A 22,822-nucleotide genomic window follows, 5' to 3' on the forward strand; every position below is an offset into this window, starting at 1 on the left:
ATTCACCCAAACTTTTTTCTACCGCGGTAGATACCAATTACATATCAAGATTCTGAGCCTCACACATTTTCCGATAAAGCCAGCCATGGGCAAGCAGCTGCTCATGCGTCCCAGTTTCCACAATCCTACCACCATCAAACACACAAATCACATCAGCATGCTTAATAGTCGACAACCGATGGGCCACTGCAATCGTAATCCGATCACCTTGCGCCGCAGCCTCATTCAGCGCATCCTGCACAATCCGCTCCGACTGCGTGTCCAACGCGCTCGTCGCCTCATCCAACAGAAGCAAGCGCGGGTTGCGGAGCAGAGCTCGCGAGATGGCAATGCGTTGCCGCTGTCCGCCCGAGAGCTGGAATCCGTTGCTACCACACAGCGTGTTCAGACCGTCCGGTAGTGACGAGATGAAATCCCACGCATTGGCGGCTCGACAGGCGGCTTCGATTTCCGAGTCGGAGATTGATAAGGGATTGGTTGTTGTGGGTAGCCCCATTGACACGTTTTCGCGGATCGTGCTGGGATATAAAGTTGGTTCTTGCTGGACGAGCGCGACTTGATTGCGGTAGAGCCATGGATTCATGGTATCTAGGGCTGTGGAGTCAATTGTGATGTGCCCTGTTACTGGATCGTAGAAGCGTTCGAGCATGGCGATCATGGTACTTTTTCCACAGCCAGATGCGCCAACGAAGGCGACGAATTGTCCTTTGGTTATCTGGACAGTTGGGTTAGTTGGATATGTTATTTCATGAAGGAATCCGCGTACTGACCTCGAGATTGATGCCGCGTAGTATATGAGCATGCGGTCTCATTGGGTAGGAGAATTGCAGATTGTTCAATTGAAGAGACTTAAACCCATTGGGACCAGTGTCATGGTTCTCGGCTGTTTCTTGAATGGTGGGTTCAAGTCCTTCCAGCCAGAAGATGTAGTTGGCGGAGTTAGTTGCTTTGGTCATGCCTGCATCGTGGTTAACAGTTTAAACGCACTGGGTTCTTAGATCGATCTTACTGCTTGAGAACCCAAATAGTATAGACGCTTGCTGGCCGGAGAAAAACACTCCCAAGAAAGCGACGAAGAAGTCAACTAGACCCAAATCTCCAAATGAGACCAATCGACATCCATACCTGCGCAAAACGGGGTTAGAAAGAAAGAGAGAGAATGGAAAGAAACAACAAAAGAAGCAAAATAAGGGGGTACTGCACTAACCAAAATCCCAAAGCCAAGAAGCAGTATTCGACACTCTGCGTAAATGCAAAAGGAAGCATCATGACTAGCAAAGGTCTCGTCGATGCCGCGAGCGCATGATCCAATTCACGGGTGTATTTGTCCAAGACAGACCTCTCGATCGCCAGTGAAGAGACCGTTCGGATGGCATTGACAGCCTCGGAAGCAATTGACGCACTGGTACCAAAGCTCTTCGAAATTTTGCGGTCCATGGCTGCTTCAGTTCTGATCCGCGCATAGCCCGATACCAGCAGAGGCGGGAGACCTGCAAGAACAATCACCAGCCCGAGTCGCCACCCGTAGGCTAGAGCTAGTATGCTGCAGGATATGACAGCTATAGAGCCAACAATAATGAGAGCGATGTTGAAGCCCATGAGCTCGAACACACCTTGTGGGTACGAGTCTGCACGGCTGGATAGCGCTCCGGTGGAGTTCTCTGGACGATCGAAGAATTGCATGTCTTGCTTGAGTATATTGGCGACGATTTGCTTCCGATATTTGTGACTGACGGTCTTCCATATATTCAGCTATTGCCCAACTCACAATCAGACTTGTCCGGCGTCTTACCTGCGCTACTGTGTTCGAGCACCATCCGATTATAAAATACGTGATGAGACAACCGATGCCGAGAACGAGAAACATGAGCGCAATGAAGCTTCCTTTTTCTTCCATCTTTGAGCCGGTGTGTCGGAAAACCTCAATGAACCGGGACATCAAAACTGCCTGGCCTGGGAAAGCCGCCGCTGTGAGTAATCTTGTTAGCCCAAAAATCCCGTATTCATGCAATAAACGCTGGCTTTACCTCCCATAAGACATCCCAGGGTCAGAAACAGATACGTCCATTTGAGTTCTGGAGTCGAATTGACCACCCGCCAGACTGTATGATGGAGTCCCAGCGAGTTCCAGTTGTTGAAATCATCCCTAGCCAACTGCTTTTCCAGCCCCCCTCGCGTCGAAGTCGAGTATCGAGTCAGTGTCTTGGTGAGCTCGACTGGCTTCTGCTCATCCGCTTCATCTGAGGTATCCAAATTATCGTCGTCAGGGTCTTGTCGAGCAGTCACTGACAGGTCCTGGGCGCGCACCAAGCGGGCATAGGCACCGTTCGATTCCAACAGTGATCCATGCGTGCCCTGCTCGACGATACGTCCCTTCTCCATGACCACAATATTATCGGCGTTGCGGATGGTCGCCAGCTTGTGCGCAATGGTCACGGTTGTGCGACCCTTCGAGACACGGTCAAGGGCCTGCTGAACAACTTCCTCTGCATGGGGATCAAGCGCACTCGTGGCCTCGTCGAGCAGTAGGAGTCGTGGCTGCGAGACAATGCTCCGGGCGATTGCAACACGCTGCTTCTGGCCGCCAGATAACAAGCCCCCTCGCTCTCCAATGACAGTGTCGTAGCCATTTGAGAGGTCAGAGATAAAATCATGCGCAAAGGCGATCTGGGCGGCCTCTTTCACTCGGACTAGCTTCTCGGGCTCTGACTCGTTCTCCCATGGTGTACCAACGAGGCCGCTGGCGATGTTGTCAAATACCGTACCGGCGAACAATACAGGCTCTTGCTGGACGAGCTGGACCTGTTTCCGCAGCCATTGAAGATTGAGCTGGTCGATGGCGAGGCCGTCTAGCTTAACTGTTCCCGACAATGGATTGTACCATCGTTCGATTAGACCGATAATGGTACTCTTGCCTGACCCACTCGCTCCGACAAGAGCTGTTGTCTTGTCGGCGGGAATGTGTAGCGAGAAATCACTCAACACTGTCACACCAGGGCGCATGGGATAGCTGAAAGAAACGCGGTCGAAGTTAATGTCCCCCGTCACCTCCATAGGTTTCTCTCCAGAGGGATCAAACGGATCAATTATCGAAATGCGGTCCATGAGCCGGAATAGCTCTGCAGCTGCGGAGGCAGCGCGTGTGAAGTCAATCAGGAATGGGGCCATCGAGGTGAGACTCGCCGATGCGATGATCACCGACATGAGCACGCTGCATCTTATTAGCATTTGTTCTAATGTCAACAGGCCTGGGCAAACAAACATAAATATATCACCCGGTTCTGCGACTTCTCCCCGGGCTAACATGCGAATGCCCTGCCAGAAACACAAGCCGTGTCCCGCAAAAATCACGCTATACTCCGCCGAGAACAAGAACCCATACAGAGGACTCTTCTTATTACCGAGTCTCTGTGCAGCCTGCAAGAACTTGTCGAAATCTTCCACGAGTCGTTGTTGAAGCCCAAAAGCATGAATCGTGCGAGCGCTCGAGAAAATGCTCTCTGCAAAGGATCCCGCCTGCGCCAGAATCTGGAGTATTTGGGTTTCAATTGAAGCGTCAATGGCAGAGGTTATTCCAATCACGATGAGAATGGTTGGAGCAATGCAGCAAGAAATTAGAGTCAGCTTCCATTGCGTGACGAATGCCAAAACAAAGGCCGATATCAACGTCGAAATCGCCTGGAACACAAGCCCCAGCTTTTCCGATATCCCTGCTTGTATAAGCTTTCCATTTGAAGTAGCTTGCATGGCAATGGCACCGCCTGTTCCAGCATCGAAGAAGGCGACTTCTTGGCTCAGGCCGGCCTTGAGGTACTGATGGCGGATGCTTCGCGTGATACGGTACGCGGCGAGCGTGAAAAGGGTGCTGTATCCATAGGTGAGGACAAAGCGCGCAATTCCAATAATGAAAAAATAGAGACTGTTTTGGATTCAGTACGAGAACAAGATACCCTTTCGCAGTCTGCTCAGAAGAAGAAACATACGATAATCGGCCGGCTTCGCTGCGAAAGACCGCCGGCGATAAAGCACCCGAGATATAATCCACCATGAGAGTGATAAACCGGCCAAACACCAGGTTGACCATGGTCATGGCGACCCCAGATCCCAGGGCGCAGGCAGTCGCTGCAATTTGCAATGTATACTCGGTGGGCGATCCATAGCGAAAGATTCGCTGCGATAGTTTTAGCACAAACTCCCATGGGGAAAAAAACAATGATAACTTACAAGATAAGCGCTGAAAGCAGTCTCTTCTTGTGCCACTTCTTTGTCGGATGTGTCGTCGATATTGAGCTCCTTTTCTTTCGCGTCCATGGCAAGTGTCTAAACGAGCAGTAACCAGAGACGGACAAATATTTTCCTGAGCAAAACTGCATTATTTGATGACAGCAGATCTTATACATGTTCGACCCCTTTAACTTCTGCCTGAAGACGAGCGTGGGCATCTCGGAAATCCGGGGGTTGCGGAACGCGAGAGTGTTGGGTTGGGGCTGCGGCGGGATCCGCGGACACCGGGATGCTTGGCCAGCGTCACCCAAGACAGCACTTACTTCTTCGGACCGTTTGCACTTCCAAAGGCCCGAGTACCCGTGGATTGAATCGATGACATGTCTCCGAATCATACGAGCACGGAGGGTCCAGCCCCATCGGCTGCCGCGCGCGCGGTACGATCTCTATCCGAGCCGTGCTGTCTGCAGTGTGCTAACTAGATTGCTAGTGCGAGCCATGTCGAACCCGAAAGGTTGGGCTAGACCATGATTTTTATGTCTGGATGTCCTAACTACTATAGATCCGTTGCGACCGGACCTCGCCCTGTTCAAATTGCCAGCTCGCCGGGGTTCAGTGCTTCACATCGAGACGTGCCCCGAGAGAGAAGCGAGCTCGGGTCTTGATCACCTCGACATAGTAGGTCCGAGTCAGTCTCACTGTGCATATTAGACCGAATTGCTTATTTCAATGCATTGATTAGCGAAGAGAAAATCGACCGCATCGAGGAAAGACTCAATTGGTTGGCCCATCTGATAGAGACGCAAAACGCAAACAATGGAGTCTCTTCAAATGGAAAAGAGCAGATGCTGCCCCCAGCAGCAGGCTCTACTCATTCAGCATCCCCACTCCATCCCCCAGACAGATTATCGGAGGGCAAAAGGAAGGATGGTCGATCGCCGAATGACCGGGCAGGGACCGGGTCAAGGGAAGTGATGGCAAACGAGATGGTGGTTGAGGGACAGTCGTCGCTATCCGCACACTCTACATTTGCTATCCAATTCTTGAAAGATATAGCAGGCTCCGACCAAGCCGAAGGGGCCAGCTCAGAAATCGGAGAACTCTTGAACACTCTCGGACACATTGTTGACGTATTCAATGACCAGCGCACATCGCCCAGTCCCCTGTTTCCACGAGCACAAATGACAGGAGCAGTTGGTCCACAGAGCTGTCAAATGCCTCCGATTCAGACTGCCGTCGCTGTCTTGCGAGATGCACAGGGTGGGTTTCGACAGCATGTTCTTGATCGAAGAGCTAACGCTGATTCCGGCAGCAGAACGAGAATTCTCTTTTCTTCATGCTTTTGACCCTCCATATATCTTGAAAAACTTGTCTGATCTATGCCTCAAGGTATATTTCTCGCAGGACTACTCGGATGCGGAGTTCATCATCCTCAATCTCGCGCTGTATTGTAAGGTCCCTCCTGTCTGCAATTCCTACGCTGTGGGTATAAAAAAAATAACAGAAACAGCTGCCCGCACCGAGTTGCAGTGGAGCGAGCTTAGATCAACAGAGGACTCGCCCAATGAATACGACACACTGGCCTCCATGTGTGAAACTAATATCGAGACAGCGCTTTCAGGGCTATCGCTCTACGTGAAAGCCACCTACGATATGATTCTTGCCCTCGTTCTAGGGGTATGCCCTGCAGCCATTCAAGAGATATGTGCATGGAGGCTAACAAAGGGTATCTAAGACTGTACATGCCGTCGATACCTCGAAACCGTCTCTAGCATGGACTCTGATCAGCGCGGCCTCCCAAGGCTCATATTCACTCGGTTATCACACTCGATCCGTCGGCGCAGACAGGACATCAAATGAGCCGAATGAAAAGGGCCTACTATTCTGGGCCGTGTACTCGCTTGAAAGATTCTTGTCTTTACGACTAGGCCGTTCATCGACTATCCCAGACTGCGATATTACAGTTCCACTACCAGGTTCTTCTCAAGGATCGTATTCGCTGGCCCTAGACTATTGTGGCCACCAAGTGAAGCTCGCCCGTCTGGCCGGACAGGTCTACAAAAAGATATACAGCGCAAAAGCACTTTTGCTTCCTGTGGATGTCCGAAGACGCCGGGTGATAGAGCTGTCGCAGGAACTGAATGAGAGCTGTGAGATATCTCGTCAAATCAATGTAAGCTCTCACCTTGTCTTCAAATCATGATCAAAACCACTAAATATATACTTCCTTATCCAGGAACGCTGGGTTCAGTGTACTACAAGTATCGTCGGACGACAGATAGCCAGTCTGTTGTTTACATCGGACGAAGTGGCGCATCTCTCAATGCTGACGCTCGTCCAACGAGCCATGCCCGCGCAGAGCGATTCAGGAACCCTACTAAGCACAGAGTGTGCTAATTCCGCACGCGAAGCTTTGGAGCAGCACCAAAAGTGCATGGCCGAGCTCAGAGCACAAGACACATTTGTAGTGGCCCATCTGAACTGGTACATACCCTACCTCTCCCGTTATATCCCACCCTACCCTACCCTACTCTCCATTTTAATTTTATTCCAAGCAAAGGAAAGACTCACAATGACACTCACAGGACAATCTTCTTCGTCCCCTTCGCCCCATTCATCGTCCTATTCTGCCACGTCATCGAAACAGGCGCGATCCAAGACCTGGCCCGTATGCAAAGCTTCGTCACCTCCATCGAATCTGCCTGCCGCCACTCCAAAGCCATCGCCAAGCACCACCGCCTCTTCCAGGTGTTTTATAGCGTGGCGCTGCGGCATACCGAGCTGCGGTGGGCGCCGACGCCCACGCAGGAGGAGTCGTTGCGGTTGCGGATGGAGATGGATGCGCATCTTAGTGCGCTGGGGCTTCCTCAGACGGCTCTGGCTGCTGCCAATCATTCTTCTCATACTGGCACTGAAACCCAAGAAACCGAAACCCATCAGGGTCAGGCTATGGCGTGGTTGGGAGATAATGCTCCTGGGTTGGGAACGCTGGATCCCGTCCAGGGAGGTGGTATGACCAGCACTTGGGAGGATCAGGGGGCTCGGTTGGGGAATTGGTTTTCTTTTAATCAGCATGTCATGGAATTGCTGGATCATAATGATTTGCCTTTTTGATTGTTTTGTTGGGTTTGGGATGATGTATGCATGGACACGGTGTGTACTGGGCAGCTTTATCTAATGGTGCTTGTGTTAAGACGAATCATCTACATGAGCGGCAATGGCAGAGTGAAGAAAGACTGTTCAGAAGATCCACTAATGCAACCCCCCAAAAAGAGGAGATGGGTATAAATACACAAAGCGAAGCAGGAATCTATATGCCGTCTAGGAGACATCCATGGATTACTCGGTATCACTGGTCTCCCACCCGCTCTCACTCTCGCTGGCGCTCCACACAGACTTAGGGTTCTGAGCCCGAGTAGTCTCAGGCACCACTACAGCCGCAGCCGCAGTAGCAGCCGGGTCAGTCTCAGTACCAGCAGCCTCGGCAGCAGCATGCTTGGGCCATTTCTTGTTCTTCTTCGCCTTTCGGGACCCTTCCTCTTCCTGGCGCTCCTTCTTAGCACGGTCCGACTCCTGGGCAGAGGCACGCTCGAGGATATCGATCAGTTTCTCTAACGCAGGCGCATAGGCCTGCGCGAGAGCCAGATCGCCAACCTTGATGCGCATGTAGTCCATGGCGGCAGCGACGGGCGCGGTCACACCGGGGACCTGGTTGTCACAACGCGGCAGGGCTCGGCGGTTTGGCCTGGGGAAGCGGAGGTCATCCAGCAACAGATGCGCCGAGGAGTTGAGAGTGGGCTCTGGGCCTTCGGGTTCGTCGAGGGGGACATCGGCATCACCCCGTTTGCGGGCGGCGGCGGCGGCTTCGGCTTGGGGAGACGACGCCACGTTGTCGTGGTGGTCGGTACCTGCGCGCTGGTCGATGAACGCCATTTTCTGGTAGCGCTGGCTGAAATGCGTGAGCAGGATGGAGCGCGCGTTCATCCGGCGGCCAACCTCCAGAGCCTCGGAGGCGGTTGAGTGGCGCTTGGCGATGGCGTTGCCAACCATGTCATCCTGGAAGGTGGCTTCGTGGATGAGCACGGTCGAGCCCTGTCCGATCGCGGCGAATTTCTCCGATGGCCTGCAGTCGCCCGAGTACGAAACCTTGAATCCGTCGGGGAAGACGAGGGACACGGCGAGGGCCCCGCGGCAGTGCTTCACCCGGGTGGTCAGAAAATCGTCCAGGCCGGTGGCGGACTTGAGAAGGGGTGTGAGAGGAGAGGATTTGTCTGTGAAACTGAGAGGTGTTTTTCTTGGTTTGTCCTGGCCCGGGTGGCTTCCATTGCTGTGACAATGACGGTACGCGAATCGGGTGACTATGCTGGGCCCAATAGTCTCGGGGGTTGCGCTGATAGGCACCAGCTTGTCGAATCCATAATTCTCCACGGCAGCGTACTCTTCCAACCAAGCAATCATCATTTCGTTGGAAACCACAAACAGTCTTCTTTCCTGCAATATCTTGGCCATATCGGTTTCGGGCTCGGCGGCGGGGGTAGCCTCAGACCCATAGTTTTCGTGATACCAGGCCTTGATGATTGAGGCCGTACCCAAGTGGTGATCCGCATGCAGGTGGCTAATCCAGATCATTCGCAGATTCCGGAGTACCTCGCGCAGCTGTTCCGGCTCAAATACTCGCTTCAGCTGGCCCAGGGTATTCTCACCACAATCAAGAAGATAGTAGCCGTATCCAGGCGCATGAAGCAAAGTGGCAGAGACGTTACGGTACTTAGAGGGAGCGGAGGAGCCAGTACCCAACGCGATGATTTCAGCACTGGCCCCAGGCAAATCTTTTCGAAGCTCTTGCAAGCGATTCTGGAATGCCGGTTTGGCGACGCGGCGGCGGATAACTGACATGCGCTGCTCGACAGCTTGCGGGATCCGGTGCAATGTCGCCGCTGTATTCAAACGGGTCATGACTTCGTCATTGTTGAGTTTGAATTGTGGCTCCATGTCGATGATGAATCCAGGTGCGACAGGCTTGAACGGAGAGTCGCTGAGGGCGGCAGTGGCAGACGCTGAGCCGGCTGTGGGTGTGCCAGGCTGTGGAAGAGTGACGTTGTCATGAACAGGAATAGAGTAGCTATCCCCTTTCAGACGAGCCAGCCGAACGGAAGATGACGCAGCACTGGTCAGTGCCAAGTAGTTGGGACAGTAGTCCGAGCTCGACACGGTGTGTTCGCAGTGGGACATGCTCGCGACAAACTCGCGAAGCTTGGGATTCTCGCCAACGCCCGGTCCCAGGATCCAAATGAAAGATTGCAGTTCAGTCGTCACGGCAGGCGACTTCCATTCAGGGCGATTAATCATATCCTCAACATACTCCGACGAAGGCAGGTCCATTATGGCGGTGCCTTTGCCCAGGCGCGCAGGCCCTAAGACCATATCAGAGGTAATGGTTTGGCCGTCCATGGATTGGACGCTCTTTCCCCGAGACAAAGCTGCACAGTCCGGGCCCATCTTCACCTTCAGCGCTTTGGCTTTGGCAGGGTCAAATTTCCCCCGAACGTCATGGTTCCGCACAATATAACACAGCGCCTCGGGGGAAGGAGTAGTAGGTGGGAGACTCTCGACGGTTGCACCGGGCCAGGGCTGTCGAACAAACACCTTGACGTCAGGCAGTGGCTCATTTTCACCTCGTTCAGGTAGGTGGTACGGCTCGAGGTCTTTGGTCTCCGGGTTGCGAACGAACATAGCAGCAGGCAAATTCACCTCGGCCAAGGGAGTTTCGATAAGGGCATCCATCTTCCAGGTTGAATTGAACATGTCCGTCACAATCGATTGTCTCATCAGGTTGTCTTTGCTTCGCTGGTCGAGCTGACCGGCAGGCTCATTGCTCTGCTCACTACTTTCTTGGAATTCCTCCAAGCTCCGCTTCCGCGGGCTGTGTGACCGCGTCTGCGACGTAGCCTTGGGGCTAGCCACCGGACGAGGCTTAAGAGGCATGGCCCAGACCTTAATATTCGCGTCGGACCAAGTCGGCTCTTCGAACGGATCCTCTGCACCGACAGATGCCTGCTTAGCAACGCTTTCGGAGTCATACTCCTTCATAAACACCGGCATCCCCTTACGAAAGACAAATCGCCGAGCGGTAGCCACCGTGTGCGTGAGATTCGTCGTTCCATGGAGGGTCAAATTGCCCTTCTCAGCAACGATCTGTCCGTCCTGGGTAGAAACAGAGGTGCCCAACGCCGGCTTTTGCTTCGAGATAGCCTGGGGCTTGGCTTTCCCGCGCAGCTGGTTGGCTGCTCGAATAGCCTTTTTCTTGTTGTCTTCCTCGATAGCAGCGTTGGAGGTGGCCACCGTATCCGCCAGAGTCAGGATGATCCCGATCAAACCGCCCGTGTTGGCCCATTCCGTGCGCCCGGTGATGAAGACATCTGTAAGGTGGGAAAGCCTGATGCCTCGTTCGGTGCACGCGCGCTGGGTCCCCTCGGACAGCTGGCCGAAGAAGTATCGCTTGTCTGGGAAATTGAGGGCGATGGTCGTGCCGGGGGTGTCGGCCGTGGGGGTCGTAATGACCTGGTAGAAGAACTTCATGGGTTTGAGTCCGGTCACCGCGGGCAGCGAGGATTCGGTCTCGGCCTTTTTGAATAGAGATGTATCGCAGATCACGTAGTTCTGGAGGTCTTTTCGCGAGCTCCAGATGAGCGGAGGGCCTGGCAGGAGGAAGGTATTTGGGCCAAACAGCGGTTGTCTGGCTGGCACACGCGAAGGTTCCTTGTCTGCGTGTTTCTTGCGAGTCGACGTGCGTGCAACAGGCAGATTTTTCGACGCTGGTCTCTTCTCTGTTGACTTCCACGACTGCCGATTGAGGGTACTGTGGTGGGCTTGAAAGGCGATTCGCGTGGAGGTTGAAGACCTAGGACATGCGCGCCCGGCTGCACAAGAGGCTGCGGTAAACAGAGTACCGCGAACACGAAGGGAAGCCAATTTGGCTGGGGGACTGATGAAGAGCAAGTAAATCTAGAGACGCATTGGAGGCGAATGGGGGAGGGCGGAAGTAACAAGTCGAAGAGTCAACATTTTTTCTTGGGTGCGTCAGAGCCGCGCCTCGGACTTACCCACCAAGTCCTCCATAATACCCAGTCTGTCCTGTCTAAGGAGAAAGACACTACCTGCTACGATTTACGAGCGAAAAAGACAGGGGGGAATGTAAAGTAAAGTGATATGGCCGTAGGAATCAATTTTGAGACTCTTACTCCGCCGATCCATCATTTGCGCCTGTAGAGACATCGCTCCAAATTTCCACCCATAAATCCCAACCCGGGAGACGCACAATGCAGCGCCTCGAAACTCCCTCGGGCGATATTGATCACTCGCAAAATATATCAAGAACCTTCAGCGCAAATTTATAATGACAAGACCACGGCAAGAAAAATCAAAGACAGCGATAGGGCCAACAAAAGAGAGAGATATACAAGGAAAACAGCCAGAAAGGCAGGACGCTAATGGGGGAATCACTGGAGATGGGAGGTAGCAGACGAGACCCGCTCAAAGGCGGCCTCCATGCTGTGGCAAAAGTAGTCGAAGCGACGCTTGGAGGCCGCGCTGACTTCACCGGATGGACTGTCGACAACCAGCGCAATCTGGGTTGGCTTTTCGGTGGGGACACCATCAAAGGCGACATCCTCAGAGGACGGGGCAGACATGGGAGCATCGACAAAGAGCGCGAACGCAGGGTCCGACTCATCGATTTCCACATCGGGGTTGGCGACACCGATATCGGAGTCATGGTTCGATGCATCGCCAACAGGCTGTTCGAGAACGGGGGCATCCTCCTTGGAGCTCTCCGGAAGAGTCGGGGGCGAGGACTTGCCCGACAAGGCCTCAGCATCAAGGACGGGGCCCTGGGGAACATCCAGGACAGCGAAGACCGGGGTGTTGGCGTAGTTCATATCGATTCCAGAGTTCCAGCCACCGTTAAGACCCATGCCAGCGGTGTCCATGCCCTGGTTGGGGACCATGACCATGCTAACCTGGGGGTTCTGCTGCATCGGGAGCTCTTGGCCGTGGTTGGTGTTGGTCTCCTTGGGCAGGGCCTGCTGCGGCTGCGGCTGTTGCTGCGGCTGAGATTGCTGAGGCTGGTGCTGGGCCGGCAGTGCGTTGTCAGGCATGTCGTTCAAAAACGAGGCGAAGTGGGGAGAGCCCAGGAGCATGCGGGCCAAGTCGTTCAAGCGAGCATTTTCCTCGGCGAGGGCCCGGTTCTGCAGGCGCACCTCATGGGCCTCGTTCGTTCTGGCGGCAATTTCACTCTCCAACTGGCCAATGTATTCTGGAAAGATGTTAGCGTGATGAAAATAATAAAGAAACAAGATTCAGATGTTCGTACCCTTGCGACGAGATCGGAATGCGCGAGCAGAGACCTTGTTGCGCAGCTGACGACGCTCTTTGCTGCTCAGCTTCTTGCCCTCCTCGCTGGCAAGGAGGCGCTCGTCCTCGTCCATGTCGGCTTCGTCCTTCCTGGACTTGGCCATGTTAGGCATGGACGAGGATGGAGTCGGGGAGCCCTCGTTAGAGAGCATGGCATTCTGTCTCATCTGCTGCAGGAGGCGAGAGATGCGCTCCTCAACAACGGGGTCCGGCTGGCGAGGCCCACGGTTCTGCTGGGGGGCACTCGGCACCTGTTCCTCCACCCGACGCGGCTGCATCTGTTGCTGACGGAGCATCTCATTCTGCTTCTGCTGCTGGGCCGCCTTGGCCATCGCAGCCTGCTGCTGATGCATACCAGGGTACATGCGACCGACCTGGGTCGATGGGCCCGCCTGAGCCAGCTCATGGCCGCCGAGAGCGTTCGGGTCGACAAACTGGCTCTTGTTGCCGGGGTTTGCCGGGAAGAAATAGGGGGAAGCGTCTGATTCGAGGTCCATCTCTGACGGGTTGCGAACGGGGGCCGTGTTGAAGTCCAGGGGAGGGTCCTCCCGTTTGATGTGGCTTGCGAACATGTCGCTGTTTATGGGGAATCCCTGGTTTCCGTTGCCGAAGCCCATGGGGTTGACTTGGTTGTAGGTCATGGACAAGGCTCCAGGGGGCAGACCGGTCTGCTGTCGGTGATCTTCATATTGGTGGCTAGGGGCCTGGTAGGCAATTGGGGACTGTCCACTGGAAGCAAAACTGGCACTGCGAGCGTCACTGGCGCTGAAGTCGGCACTCGCGACCGAGGGCTGACTGGCCAAAGCAACCTTGGGGCGAGAGGGGTCGGTGGAGGTGTAGGCAATCTGATCGAAATTGATGAAGGAGTCGAGTTCGTGGTCGTAATTGGCGGTCATGTTAGGCATAGGGGAGGCCGATGTGGATTGCATCGGGTGTTCTGCGAGAGTGGCCATGATGGAGTGATGCCTAGCCCCTGACTCTGAAAGGGGAATAAGAGATGGGGAAGGCTGATAGATATAAACGGCCGAAAGAGAAGAAGGAAAGGGAAAAGAGAAAAAGAGGGAACGGGAAATCGAAAAGAGAACCAAGTCACAAACGAAGGTGAAATAAAGAGGGAATTCTAGAATAGCGATAAACCCGCTTGGAAGGGGAGGAACAGGGGAAGAGGAAGAGTCGGAAGAGAAGGGCTTGCGCGTCCTCTGGGCTGACTCAGCGGCAGTGGCTCTGATTGGCTGGTGGTAATTATAGAACAGAGTACCTTCGTTGGTGCTGGCCATGCCCTATCCAGGGATGTATCGAGGAAGACAGGAGATAAATGACTGATAATCCATGGATGTGCTCGCTTTACTCTCACCGGCCCAATTTGCCTCCCATTACCCAGTATATCTACGTCTCCCGAGGGTATAACGCTACACATCCAACAGTTCTGTTCTAAGTAACAAAGAAACAGTGGACCCCGGTGCAGGAACCATTCCCACTGATTGGCCGGGCTTGAAGCTAAACATATTTTGATCGGAGAGAGGACATGACGCAGGTGGCAGTGTTCTGTTTACACATTTCTCGGATGCTCACATTCCTCGGGTTGGCAGTGGTTTAGGTGTTGCCTGGACAAATATGCACCATCAGGATAGACCTGGGCAGTGTTGAAACTATTCTGATCGACCCAAATCAGAGCATGTATTCATTTAGTTGTCCGGCGCTAACCTACCAAGATTCGTGCCTTTGCAGTGGATCCGGGCATCCAGTCCACTTTGGGAGCCCTATGCGACCGGGGCGAATCGCCGGGGGTCCTAGACCACAGGCGCCCAAGGGGTGAGATTCTGGCTGCATCCTCTCCTCTGTCCTTTGTTCCTCTGAGGCGAGAATGTCCAGTGTGATCCAGACGCGCTCTACCACGGGGTTTGACGGTTTTCAGCAGGGTACACGTATGCTCGTGACTCGAATAGAATCTGCAGACTCCAAACCAAGTTCGGAAAAACCACGGAGGTTCGTTGGTTTGGGGATTTAGGCCCGTCGCTAGTGACTTTTGTAAAGGCCATAAGCTTTGTGAAGGGCAAAGTCCGAAGTGGCCCCGGGGGCTTACGTGCCACGTGATTACGTCTTCCACACTTGGTTAGACTGGATCCCTCAGGATTCAATTGCCCCCCAAGGCCCCCTTCCAAATCAACGAACTTCTCAGTAGATCCTTGGCCCCTAACCATCCATGGCATTATTCGCCTCAAACATCCTCCATCCTTCTGTACTGAGGTTCCTTAGTCCTAACGTGAGACTCGGCAGTCAGCGCGGTTGAAATTATATCCGCTGGACGCCTCCCCACCCAAGGGTGGATCTACTCCGAACCGAGAAATCTCAGCCAAGTTCAAGGCTCAAATGGTTTGGTTGGGTTGTGAAGAAGAGACCCTCTTCCAGCAACGATCATCCAGGGCTGAGATTGACGGCCACGTCAAGCGACCGCGTGCAAGCGGGAGGCGGAGCCACAGAAAAGTCTGCGCCTCAATGCCACTGGGTGTCTTTCCCATAAAAATAGACCGGCAGTTGAGTGTGGCCTGTGGCGCCGGAGTCGATCATTGTCCTTCTTTTCTCTACCGGTGAACAGATTGTGGAAGTGTGGTTCTCGACCTCTTCCCGTCCCGAGGCTTGGGCATGCGATTCTTAGCAGTGGATCTAGGGCTTCGGCTTGATCTCCGTTCACGCAGTGGATTGGCTTTACATACGGATGCCTTCCAGTACGGGCCATGATGGAGACTAGGACATCTTCATCCCATGGCATTGCCCTCTGCCTTACGCATTCCATCTTGATACTCGGGAAGACTTATTGTTCCCAGGACACGAGGCCTAGACCCCCATTTATTGGCGGGATCTACCTGTGGTTGTCTGACAACGACTTTCCAGACCCGCTATACCCCGATCGCCCGGCTTTCGAGGCTTTGAAACCCTTTGGCTAGAACTTGCAAGATTGTATCTTTGGATCTGTGACGAACCCTTTGGACCCTCTCTTGCCTAAATCCACGTGTCGTGTTCGAAGCTCTAGATCCATCTGGGGCCCGAAATCTAGATATGAGACCCGTGAGATGGACTTTATCGTGTCCCTCGAGTAAGGTCGTCGCAGCCTAATGCAAGTCCCATGGGATGCGCGAGTCTGGATTCATAAAGAGTTTTTGTTGACTGACGAATGTCTGAAACAGTGAAATTCTCACTTTTCGAGATATGTTTGAACTGGATCCTTGTGGAATATTGCCATTTCCCGTGGCATACGAAGCTGAACCAAGCCTTAGGGCATTGCCAACTATCAGCTGCACATTATAAAAGCTCGTCATTGAGAACAAAACTACAGTCGTTCTCGAAATCGCCTTGACCAATATACACTGAGAAACTCTTTCTTGGCCCCACAGCCAAGACGTTAGCGTGGATCATTTATTGTGTTGGCCGTGTTAAATTGAGGACGCAATGAAATGCGCTGTGTACTGTATGTTATAGTACTCTGACGGGAAATTACACTATGCGTGGATCTGCAAATCATGGGCGGAGGGCTGCCTCGCGCCGGGTAACCTAATAATCTTCTAGGCGGCTTTATAGTTCTCCTTAAGCTGTGCGGCGTGTGCTGATCATTACCTATGAGGCTGTCTCTTTGGCCTAGAGAACCTCAACAAAGTGATACTCGCGGCCAAATACCCGACCGAGTAAGGAAAAATGCTGACAGCGGAAATCAACATACTCCAAATATAAGGGACCCTTTGAAGATCAAAAAAATGAGCACGATCAGCTTGATAACATTGTACCCCACGACAACAAACAAAGGTAGCGATGGTGATGCGCACCCGGATGCTGTTCCCGGTATAGATACCGGTGATCCATTCACTGAGACTGGCCTCGCTGCTCGAAGACATCTCGGGGCCCGAGGGTTGCTTGTTGGGAGCACAAATAACCGAACACGAGGTTTTCTTGGCTGACGATCACTTGAGGGTATTGCCATGTGCTATAGCCAGAGACGATTGATTCCGCCTCGTTAGGCTACTTTACAATGCCGGGGTGTCGGCAAAAGATAATAATCGCTTCAGTCTGTGATGTGTTAGCTTCAGCTCCCTTGCATTGGGCAACAAAACATACGCTTCCGGGTAACGATCGCCGATGATCTCGGTGCGCTCAACAAGCTCGCGAACCTGCTGCACCTCCTTATCGCTCAATTTGAGCAAACTAGAAGCGGCATTCTCATCCATCCGCGAGGTCGACTTGGTTCCAGGAATGGGAATGATGTCTGGGCCCTGGGCCTGCAACCATGCGAGAGCAACCTGGGCCGTGGTGCTGTCATGAGCCTTGGCAATACCCTGCAATCCCTCTACTAGAGCCAGGATCCGAGGGAAGTTTTCCTGGGAATACTTCGGTAGGACTCGGCGGAAATCGCCCTCTGGAAAGTCGCCAGGTGACTTGAACCGACCAGACAAGATACCGCGCCCAATTGGACTGTACGCAATAACGGCAATACCCAACTCGCGGCAGGTGTTAAGCACGCCGGTGGTCTTACCCTCGATATCCAGAGCAAATGGACTGTATTCTACCTGGTATGCACTGATCGGGTGAACAGCATGGGCGCGACGCAGAGTTGCAGCTGAGCACTCGGACAATCCAAGATACCGGATCTTCCCCTCTCTGCAATGTATTGTTGGTAAAGATGCGATTTGGGGGGGGTAGGCGAGCCTACTTCTTCAGTTCAACCATAGTCTCAATAGTCTTTTCAATGGGAGTCTTCCCGTCCACGCGGTGACAATAGTACAGATCAATGGTGTCAATGCCGAGTCTCTTCAAGCTCTTTTCGCAAGAGGCCTTGATATACTCGGGGTCAGATCGAATCTCTAACCCTGCAGCACCGTGCACAAGGCCGAATTTGGTAGCAAGGAAGATGTCGCTCCGCTTGCCAGATCTCTTGAACCATTCGCCGATAATGTCTTCACTGTTGCCATAGCGGTCGGCGGTATCCCAGAATCGTTGGCCAGTGGAATGGGCGTGATCTAGAAAGGCCACCGTCTCTTCGAGGGGGCCTGCTTGCCCGTAGGTCACGCCGCCGATACTGAGGAGACCAAGGCCTACAGCATTAACTTGAGGGCCATCACGGCCAAGAGTGCGAAGAGAGACAGACATGTTGAGAAGGATAGTCAAGAGATTGGAATTGAACTGGCTGATGAGATGGATTTCCGGGAAGGCCTTGGTCTTTATATATCATGAAACCGGGCAATCTCCAGAACTGGAGAGGGCGTCATTATGGCCGACGGCAGAACGGATCCACCTATCTATCCCTTTCCTCGTCTTCGATAGGGCAGTTAATTGGCAGAGACCCGCGGCCATAGACGAGTTACGGAGTTAAGCCCGGTCTTAGCAGTTGCGCGGTGAGGGCCTGACTACTAGGAGACCGGTAATGCGCATCCAATCAGACGTGTATGACCCGATGCCCACTTAATTCCGGCTTTCATCTAATAGAACCTCACCAAATGCGAGCCGACCAATGAATGGTTGAAGGGAATAGATTTCTCAACTGCATCTTCATAGCACTCGAGTTCCGAAAAAGCAAACCCATCAGTTTGCCATGGCAACAAAGGCATGGTTTCAAGAACAGCACACTGTCCAGAGTTGTACGAGGATATGCAAATGCATTTGTATCACGTTGATATTCGAATCAGTCCAAAGCTAGATATAGGTGCAGCCAAACCCCTCAAGAGCCTCGGTTAACCATAACATAGACATCTTCCGAATTCAAGGTAGTCCCGGCTCGATATATAGGCTTGGGCCCCTCGAAATTCTGATGATTTCTGAGATTTCTGGAGGTCAAGCCATTGAAACAGCCCTCCACCACGACCAACCCGCAAAAACAACCCAGGCCATCCAATGTCCAAACGCCTTCCTTTTCAGCGTGCTGCCGCCGTAGTTCCAAACCATGAACCCATCACCCAGTCCAGCTAATGAGAGAATGGCGGCGACAATCGTGATGGCGGTCTCCTGCCCGTAATACTGCAGCGCGATCAAGGCCAGTCCGTACGTGATTTCTCGAATGCCCTTGAGATAGATTAGGGCAGATGGAGCGCCGATCTTGGAGGGCTCGATTTGCGGGCTTGTCGTTGACGGGGTGGGTTCGAGCGACAAGCCGAAGCGTTCACATTCGCCGCATGGCCTGACAAAGCTGTTGAGGCCTATGGCAAGGGATAATGAGCCTAGGAGATATGCGGAGACTGGGCTGAATGTCATTTTTATATTGTAACGAAGATAACCACAAATAAAGGAAATAACCCAAGGGGCAAGAGGCTCTGTTGATTAAGAACTATTTCAATGTTCTCGGTCCCCCGTATTTTCCTGGGCAGCTCCTTGGCTTTGGAGAAGTGGTGTTACTCTGTAGATTCAATGCTTTCTGCAGGGTGCAGTTAGGGTTCTGTGGAACAGCCAAGTCCCGAGGTCCGATCGGGCAGAACTGAGCGCGTAAATAAGAGGTCAAGTTAAGAGGTCATCAGCCGAGGTCTCTGTGTGAGTGCAGTGGTGGCTGAGATAGTCTTTAGACTAGAGGTGGATCTATTGGTGGTCTACGGGTTGATACTACAGGAGAGTACTTTAGGGCTTGGGCTCCAATATAGTGTTGAATATTCTCGAGATTTATGTATAAACACTAGCTCTTTAGCTAAGTGAATGTTAAAAATGATGTACCTCGAATTTTATGCTAGAGTTTATGTCGTGGTAGCTACAGCTCTGACATCGCAGATGTGAGCAAATAACTACATATACTAGCTTGAAGATTTGCACTTTTGTAGTCGAAGCATGGTCAGACATGTATGTACGCGCAATGACTATTGCTATATTTTCAAAGCCAACTCAGCTACTTCGTCATAGCAAATGAAGATCTCCCCTGGACGCCCCAGGCGTCCAGGGCATAATAACTCTAAATGGCGCCCGCTTGGCCTCAAGCAGTGCTAACAGTGATCTGCATTGGCAGAAACTCTTAGCTGGAGTCGACCTACCACGATAAATCACGATACCATGTGCATCAAAGTGTGGGGTAGTGACACTGATTGGCTATATTTAGTGTTCGTACTATTTTTGTGAGTAGAGATGACGCGGAAGGTGATCCTGACAATGGTCTTCATCTCAAGCAATACATACCCTGATAGGATGTTGAGTCATAGTCAGATTTCATCCTTCAACTCCAGTTATCAGGCCACCCGTCGGCAGAGAGTATGGTAGTGCGAGGCCAACAATTGCTTGACTGGTCTTGATATAAAAGAGGTCAAGGATTCGTATGATAAAAGGTTCTTCAGAATTGCTCACTACCTCCACGATGAGAGTTACCGCCACAATTTTCGCACCTCTGCTCATGGGGCTCACAGCTCTTGCGGCAGAGTCCAAGCCGAACTTTGTGGTCATCCTCACCGACGACCAAGACCTCCGCATGAATTCCATGGACTACATGCCCAAACTCAAGAAGTACGTGACAGATGATGGCATGTTCTTCAACCACCACTATGCGACAGTGGCGCTATGCTGTCCGTCTCGGGCCAGCATGTGGACTGGCAGAGCAGCACACAATACAAATGTCACGGACCTGGGCCCTCCTCACGGTAAGAGCCCTGATCCCAAAACTGCAAACAAAGCTCTATTACTGATAAAGTCACAGGTGGATTCCCCAAATTCATCGAGGAAGGACTCAACAAGAAGTGGCTGCCGGTGTGGCTCCAGGATGCCGGTTACAAGACCTACTTCACGGGCAAGTTGATGAACTTTCACAATGTGGGCAACTACAAGAAAGGACAGGATGATATGGGCCTTGATGGGCACGACTTTATGATCGAGCCAGGTATGTGTTGTATATCCTTTTGATCGGGAAACGGGGTTGGAGTAACTGACTCTCCAGGCGCCTACCAATACACAAACACCACGATCCAACATAACATGGAGAAGCCCAAGTCCTACCCCGGAGTATATGCCACCGATCTCCTGGCGAACAAGTCGCTTGCCTGGATTGACAAAGCCGCCAAGGACAAGTCGCCTTTCTTCCTTGCCATCAACCCGATCAACCCGCACAACAACTTCAACTGGAACAATGGAAAGACGAACTGGTCGGCTCCAATCCCTGCAGCTAGACACAAGGACAAATTCCAGGATGCCGTCGTTCCACGGAGCACTTCTTCGTTCAATCCCGACAAGGTACGAGCTTGCTTGCTATTGGCTTGAAGCCAATATAACAACACAAATTCTGACAGAGAACCAGCCAAGTGGTGCCAGCTGGGTCAAGCAACTTAAAAAGCTCGACAGCAAAACACTTAAGGAAAACGACGACGTCTACCGCCGCCGCCTGCAGGCCCTGCAAGCGGTCGATGACATGGTGGAGAACACAGTCGCCAAGCTGAAGGAGCACAATATGTTGGACAACACATACATCATCTACACCAGCGATAACGGTTTCCACATCAGCCAACACCGCCTGACTCCCGGCAAGCGGTGCCCGTATGAGGAAGACGTCAATGTGCCGCTGGTCATCCGCGGGCCCGGGGTGCCCAAGAGCAAGACGGTGGACTTTGTGACTTCCCACCTCGACATTGCTCCGACTATCGTCAACTGGGCTGGCGCTAAGGGCCCCGGAGACTTTGATGGCAAGAAAATCCCCGCTAATGGATCGCCGGGCTCGGAGGAGCCGTGGGAGCATGTCCAGGTCGAGCATTGGGGCGAGGTCTCGAGCCATGTAAACAGCCCGCTGTCTGGGGTGATCAACTCGTACAAGGCGATTCGGGTGATCGGGCCTAAGTATAATTTGTACTATGCCGTGTGGTGTCAGGGAGACCATGAAGTATACGATATGATAGTATGTAATTTCTTTCATTTCATTTCATTTTTTTTTCTTTTCTTTTCTTCATATCACTCAAGTGATGGCTAGCTGACTTTCTCAGAACGACCCCTACCAAATGAAGAACCTCTACAACTCAACCAGCAAGATCCTCGGCGTCTCCATGCAGAAAGTCGAGGACCGTCTGGACGCGCTCACACTGGTAACGAAGTCCTGCAAGGGCGATACTTGCCGGCGTCCCTGGGAAACCCTCCACCCCGACGGCAAGGTCAAGAGCCTGGTTGAGGCGCTCAGTCCCAAGTTCGATAGTTTCTATAAGAAACAGAACAAGGTGGCGTACAAGAAGTGCCTGAAGGAACCCAATTTGAAGAACGAGTCCCCGATTAAATTCCATACCCTGGGCGAACAGACTATCGATGCTCGGGACTTGGATGGGTGGATGAATATCGGTTAGATCGGGTTATATTCAGGGGATGATAGTATCAGTGCTGCTTGTGGGATATTCTGTTCTACTGCTCCCTTTCTCATTGTGGTTCGGGTTAGTGCAAGGAATTCAACAAGCATTGGATCTATGAATCAGATCCAGTCTACCTTGACACCCATAAGGGGTCAACCATGGACCACTTTCAATGACTCATTTGCTACATTCCTACATGCATGTACGCAGAAACATGATCATATTCTAAATATTAGTTCATGACAGAGAAAATAAGGACCCGCAGATCTCCAAAGCCAAGAATGCATGCTATTCCGCATTCGGACCCCGACCCTAGCACATCGTCAACCGGGGCGCGGTTTTTTTATTTTGTTTCGCCGCAGTTTTTTATATGAGTGGCGTGATGACTCTAAATACGAGATGCTGGCTGGTACCGAGCTGCACTGGAGTCTGTGCCGAGGTTATATGAAAGCCGACTTCGATGTTCAAGGTGCCTCTCACTCTCTAACGATCTAACCAAACCAAGTCTGTTGTTGCCACCCACGAACTTCATCTTCAACCCAGAATAGCAGCCAGCAGTGATCATCATGAAATTGTCTGCACCCTCTATTCTGGCGACGTGCAAGCAGACGCGATTTCACCTGCTGGATGATAATCCTTCTCAGGAGGTACCTGGAGTCTTTCCAATTACTACAAGCTCCCGCGCGCCATACTAACGCCTCGACCTACTTCTTTCAGATCGATGTGGAGGGCCTCAATATCGTAGTATCTGCATCTGCCGTCGACTCCACTGATGATACATCCAAATCAAAGACCAAAGGAAAATCCAAGGCCAAGGCAGCGGGGCGAGAACTCATCTCTGATGGCCATCTGCGCCTGAAGGCGGGTATTCACTATGGGCTTCTCGGGCGCAATGGGACTGGAAAGTCAAGTGA

The 22,822-nt window shown here is 52.5% G+C and overlaps 8 protein-coding genes across 8 annotated transcripts; 3 read left to right on the forward strand and 5 right to left on the reverse strand.

The window, feature by feature from the left end:
• Positions 1-37: 37 nt before the first annotated feature.
• Positions 38-4,311, reverse strand: NUU61_000109 (ABC transporter ATP-binding protein; the record flags this gene model as incomplete). The annotated part of the gene is made up of 9 exons (XM_056650693.1): positions 38-715; positions 771-958; positions 1,010-1,125; positions 1,208-1,737; positions 1,793-1,968; positions 2,028-3,211; positions 3,263-3,919; positions 3,984-4,171; positions 4,225-4,311. The coding sequence occupies 9 exons, from the start codon at positions 4,309-4,311 to the stop codon at positions 38-40; spliced, it is 3,804 nt and encodes a 1,267-aa protein (XP_056515543.1).
• Positions 4,312-4,398: 87 nt separating this feature from the next.
• Positions 4,399-4,889, forward strand: NUU61_000110 (uncharacterized protein; the record flags this gene model as incomplete). Its single annotated transcript, XM_056650694.1, has 2 exons — positions 4,399-4,661; positions 4,787-4,889. 2 exons carry the CDS (start codon positions 4,399-4,401, stop codon positions 4,887-4,889), a joined length of 366 nt encoding a protein of 121 aa, XP_056515544.1.
• A 309-nt stretch (positions 4,890-5,198) lies between these two features.
• Positions 5,199-7,338, forward strand: NUU61_000111 (fungal specific transcription factor domain-containing protein; the record flags this gene model as incomplete). Its single annotated transcript, XM_056650695.1, has 5 exons — positions 5,199-5,484; positions 5,537-5,901; positions 5,960-6,397; positions 6,461-6,708; positions 6,810-7,338. The coding sequence occupies 5 exons, from the start codon at positions 5,199-5,201 to the stop codon at positions 7,336-7,338; spliced, it is 1,866 nt and encodes a 621-aa protein (XP_056515545.1).
• A 225-nt stretch (positions 7,339-7,563) lies between these two features.
• Positions 7,564-11,343, reverse strand: NUU61_000112 (ribonuclease Z; the record flags this gene model as incomplete). Its single annotated transcript, XM_056650696.1, has 2 exons — positions 7,564-11,156; positions 11,328-11,343. The coding sequence occupies 2 exons, from the start codon at positions 11,341-11,343 to the stop codon at positions 7,564-7,566; spliced, it is 3,609 nt and encodes a 1,202-aa protein (XP_056515546.1).
• A 380-nt stretch (positions 11,344-11,723) lies between these two features.
• Positions 11,724-13,589, reverse strand: NUU61_000113 (bZIP transcription factor; the record flags this gene model as incomplete). Its single annotated transcript, XM_056650697.1, has 2 exons — positions 11,724-12,538; positions 12,596-13,589. 2 exons carry the CDS (start codon positions 13,587-13,589, stop codon positions 11,724-11,726), a joined length of 1,809 nt encoding a protein of 602 aa, XP_056515547.1.
• Positions 13,590-16,652: 3,063 nt separating this feature from the next.
• Positions 16,653-17,772, reverse strand: NUU61_000114 (uncharacterized protein; the record flags this gene model as incomplete). The annotated part of the gene is made up of 3 exons (XM_056650698.1): positions 16,653-16,695; positions 16,744-17,283; positions 17,336-17,772. The coding sequence occupies 3 exons, from the start codon at positions 17,770-17,772 to the stop codon at positions 16,653-16,655; spliced, it is 1,020 nt and encodes a 339-aa protein (XP_056515548.1).
• A 681-nt stretch (positions 17,773-18,453) lies between these two features.
• On the reverse strand, positions 18,454-18,870 carry NUU61_000115 (DUF4267 domain-containing protein; the record flags this gene model as incomplete). Its single annotated transcript, XM_056650699.1, has 1 exon — positions 18,454-18,870. One exon carries the CDS (start codon positions 18,868-18,870, stop codon positions 18,454-18,456), a length of 417 nt encoding a protein of 138 aa, XP_056515549.1.
• Positions 18,871-19,948: 1,078 nt separating this feature from the next.
• On the forward strand, positions 19,949-21,905 carry NUU61_000116 (sulfatase family protein; the record flags this gene model as incomplete). The annotated part of the gene is made up of 5 exons (XM_056650700.1): positions 19,949-20,228; positions 20,285-20,464; positions 20,522-20,814; positions 20,879-21,469; positions 21,555-21,905. The coding sequence occupies 5 exons, from the start codon at positions 19,949-19,951 to the stop codon at positions 21,903-21,905; spliced, it is 1,695 nt and encodes a 564-aa protein (XP_056515550.1).
• Positions 21,906-22,822: the final 917 nt, after the last annotated feature.

The sequence above is a fragment of the Penicillium alfredii genome (assembly GCF_028826965.1).
Source record: "Penicillium alfredii strain IBT 34128 chromosome Unknown utg000001l_segment0_segment0, whole genome shotgun sequence".
In the NCBI taxonomy this organism is placed as follows: domain Eukaryota; kingdom Fungi; phylum Ascomycota; class Eurotiomycetes; order Eurotiales; family Aspergillaceae; genus Penicillium; species Penicillium alfredii.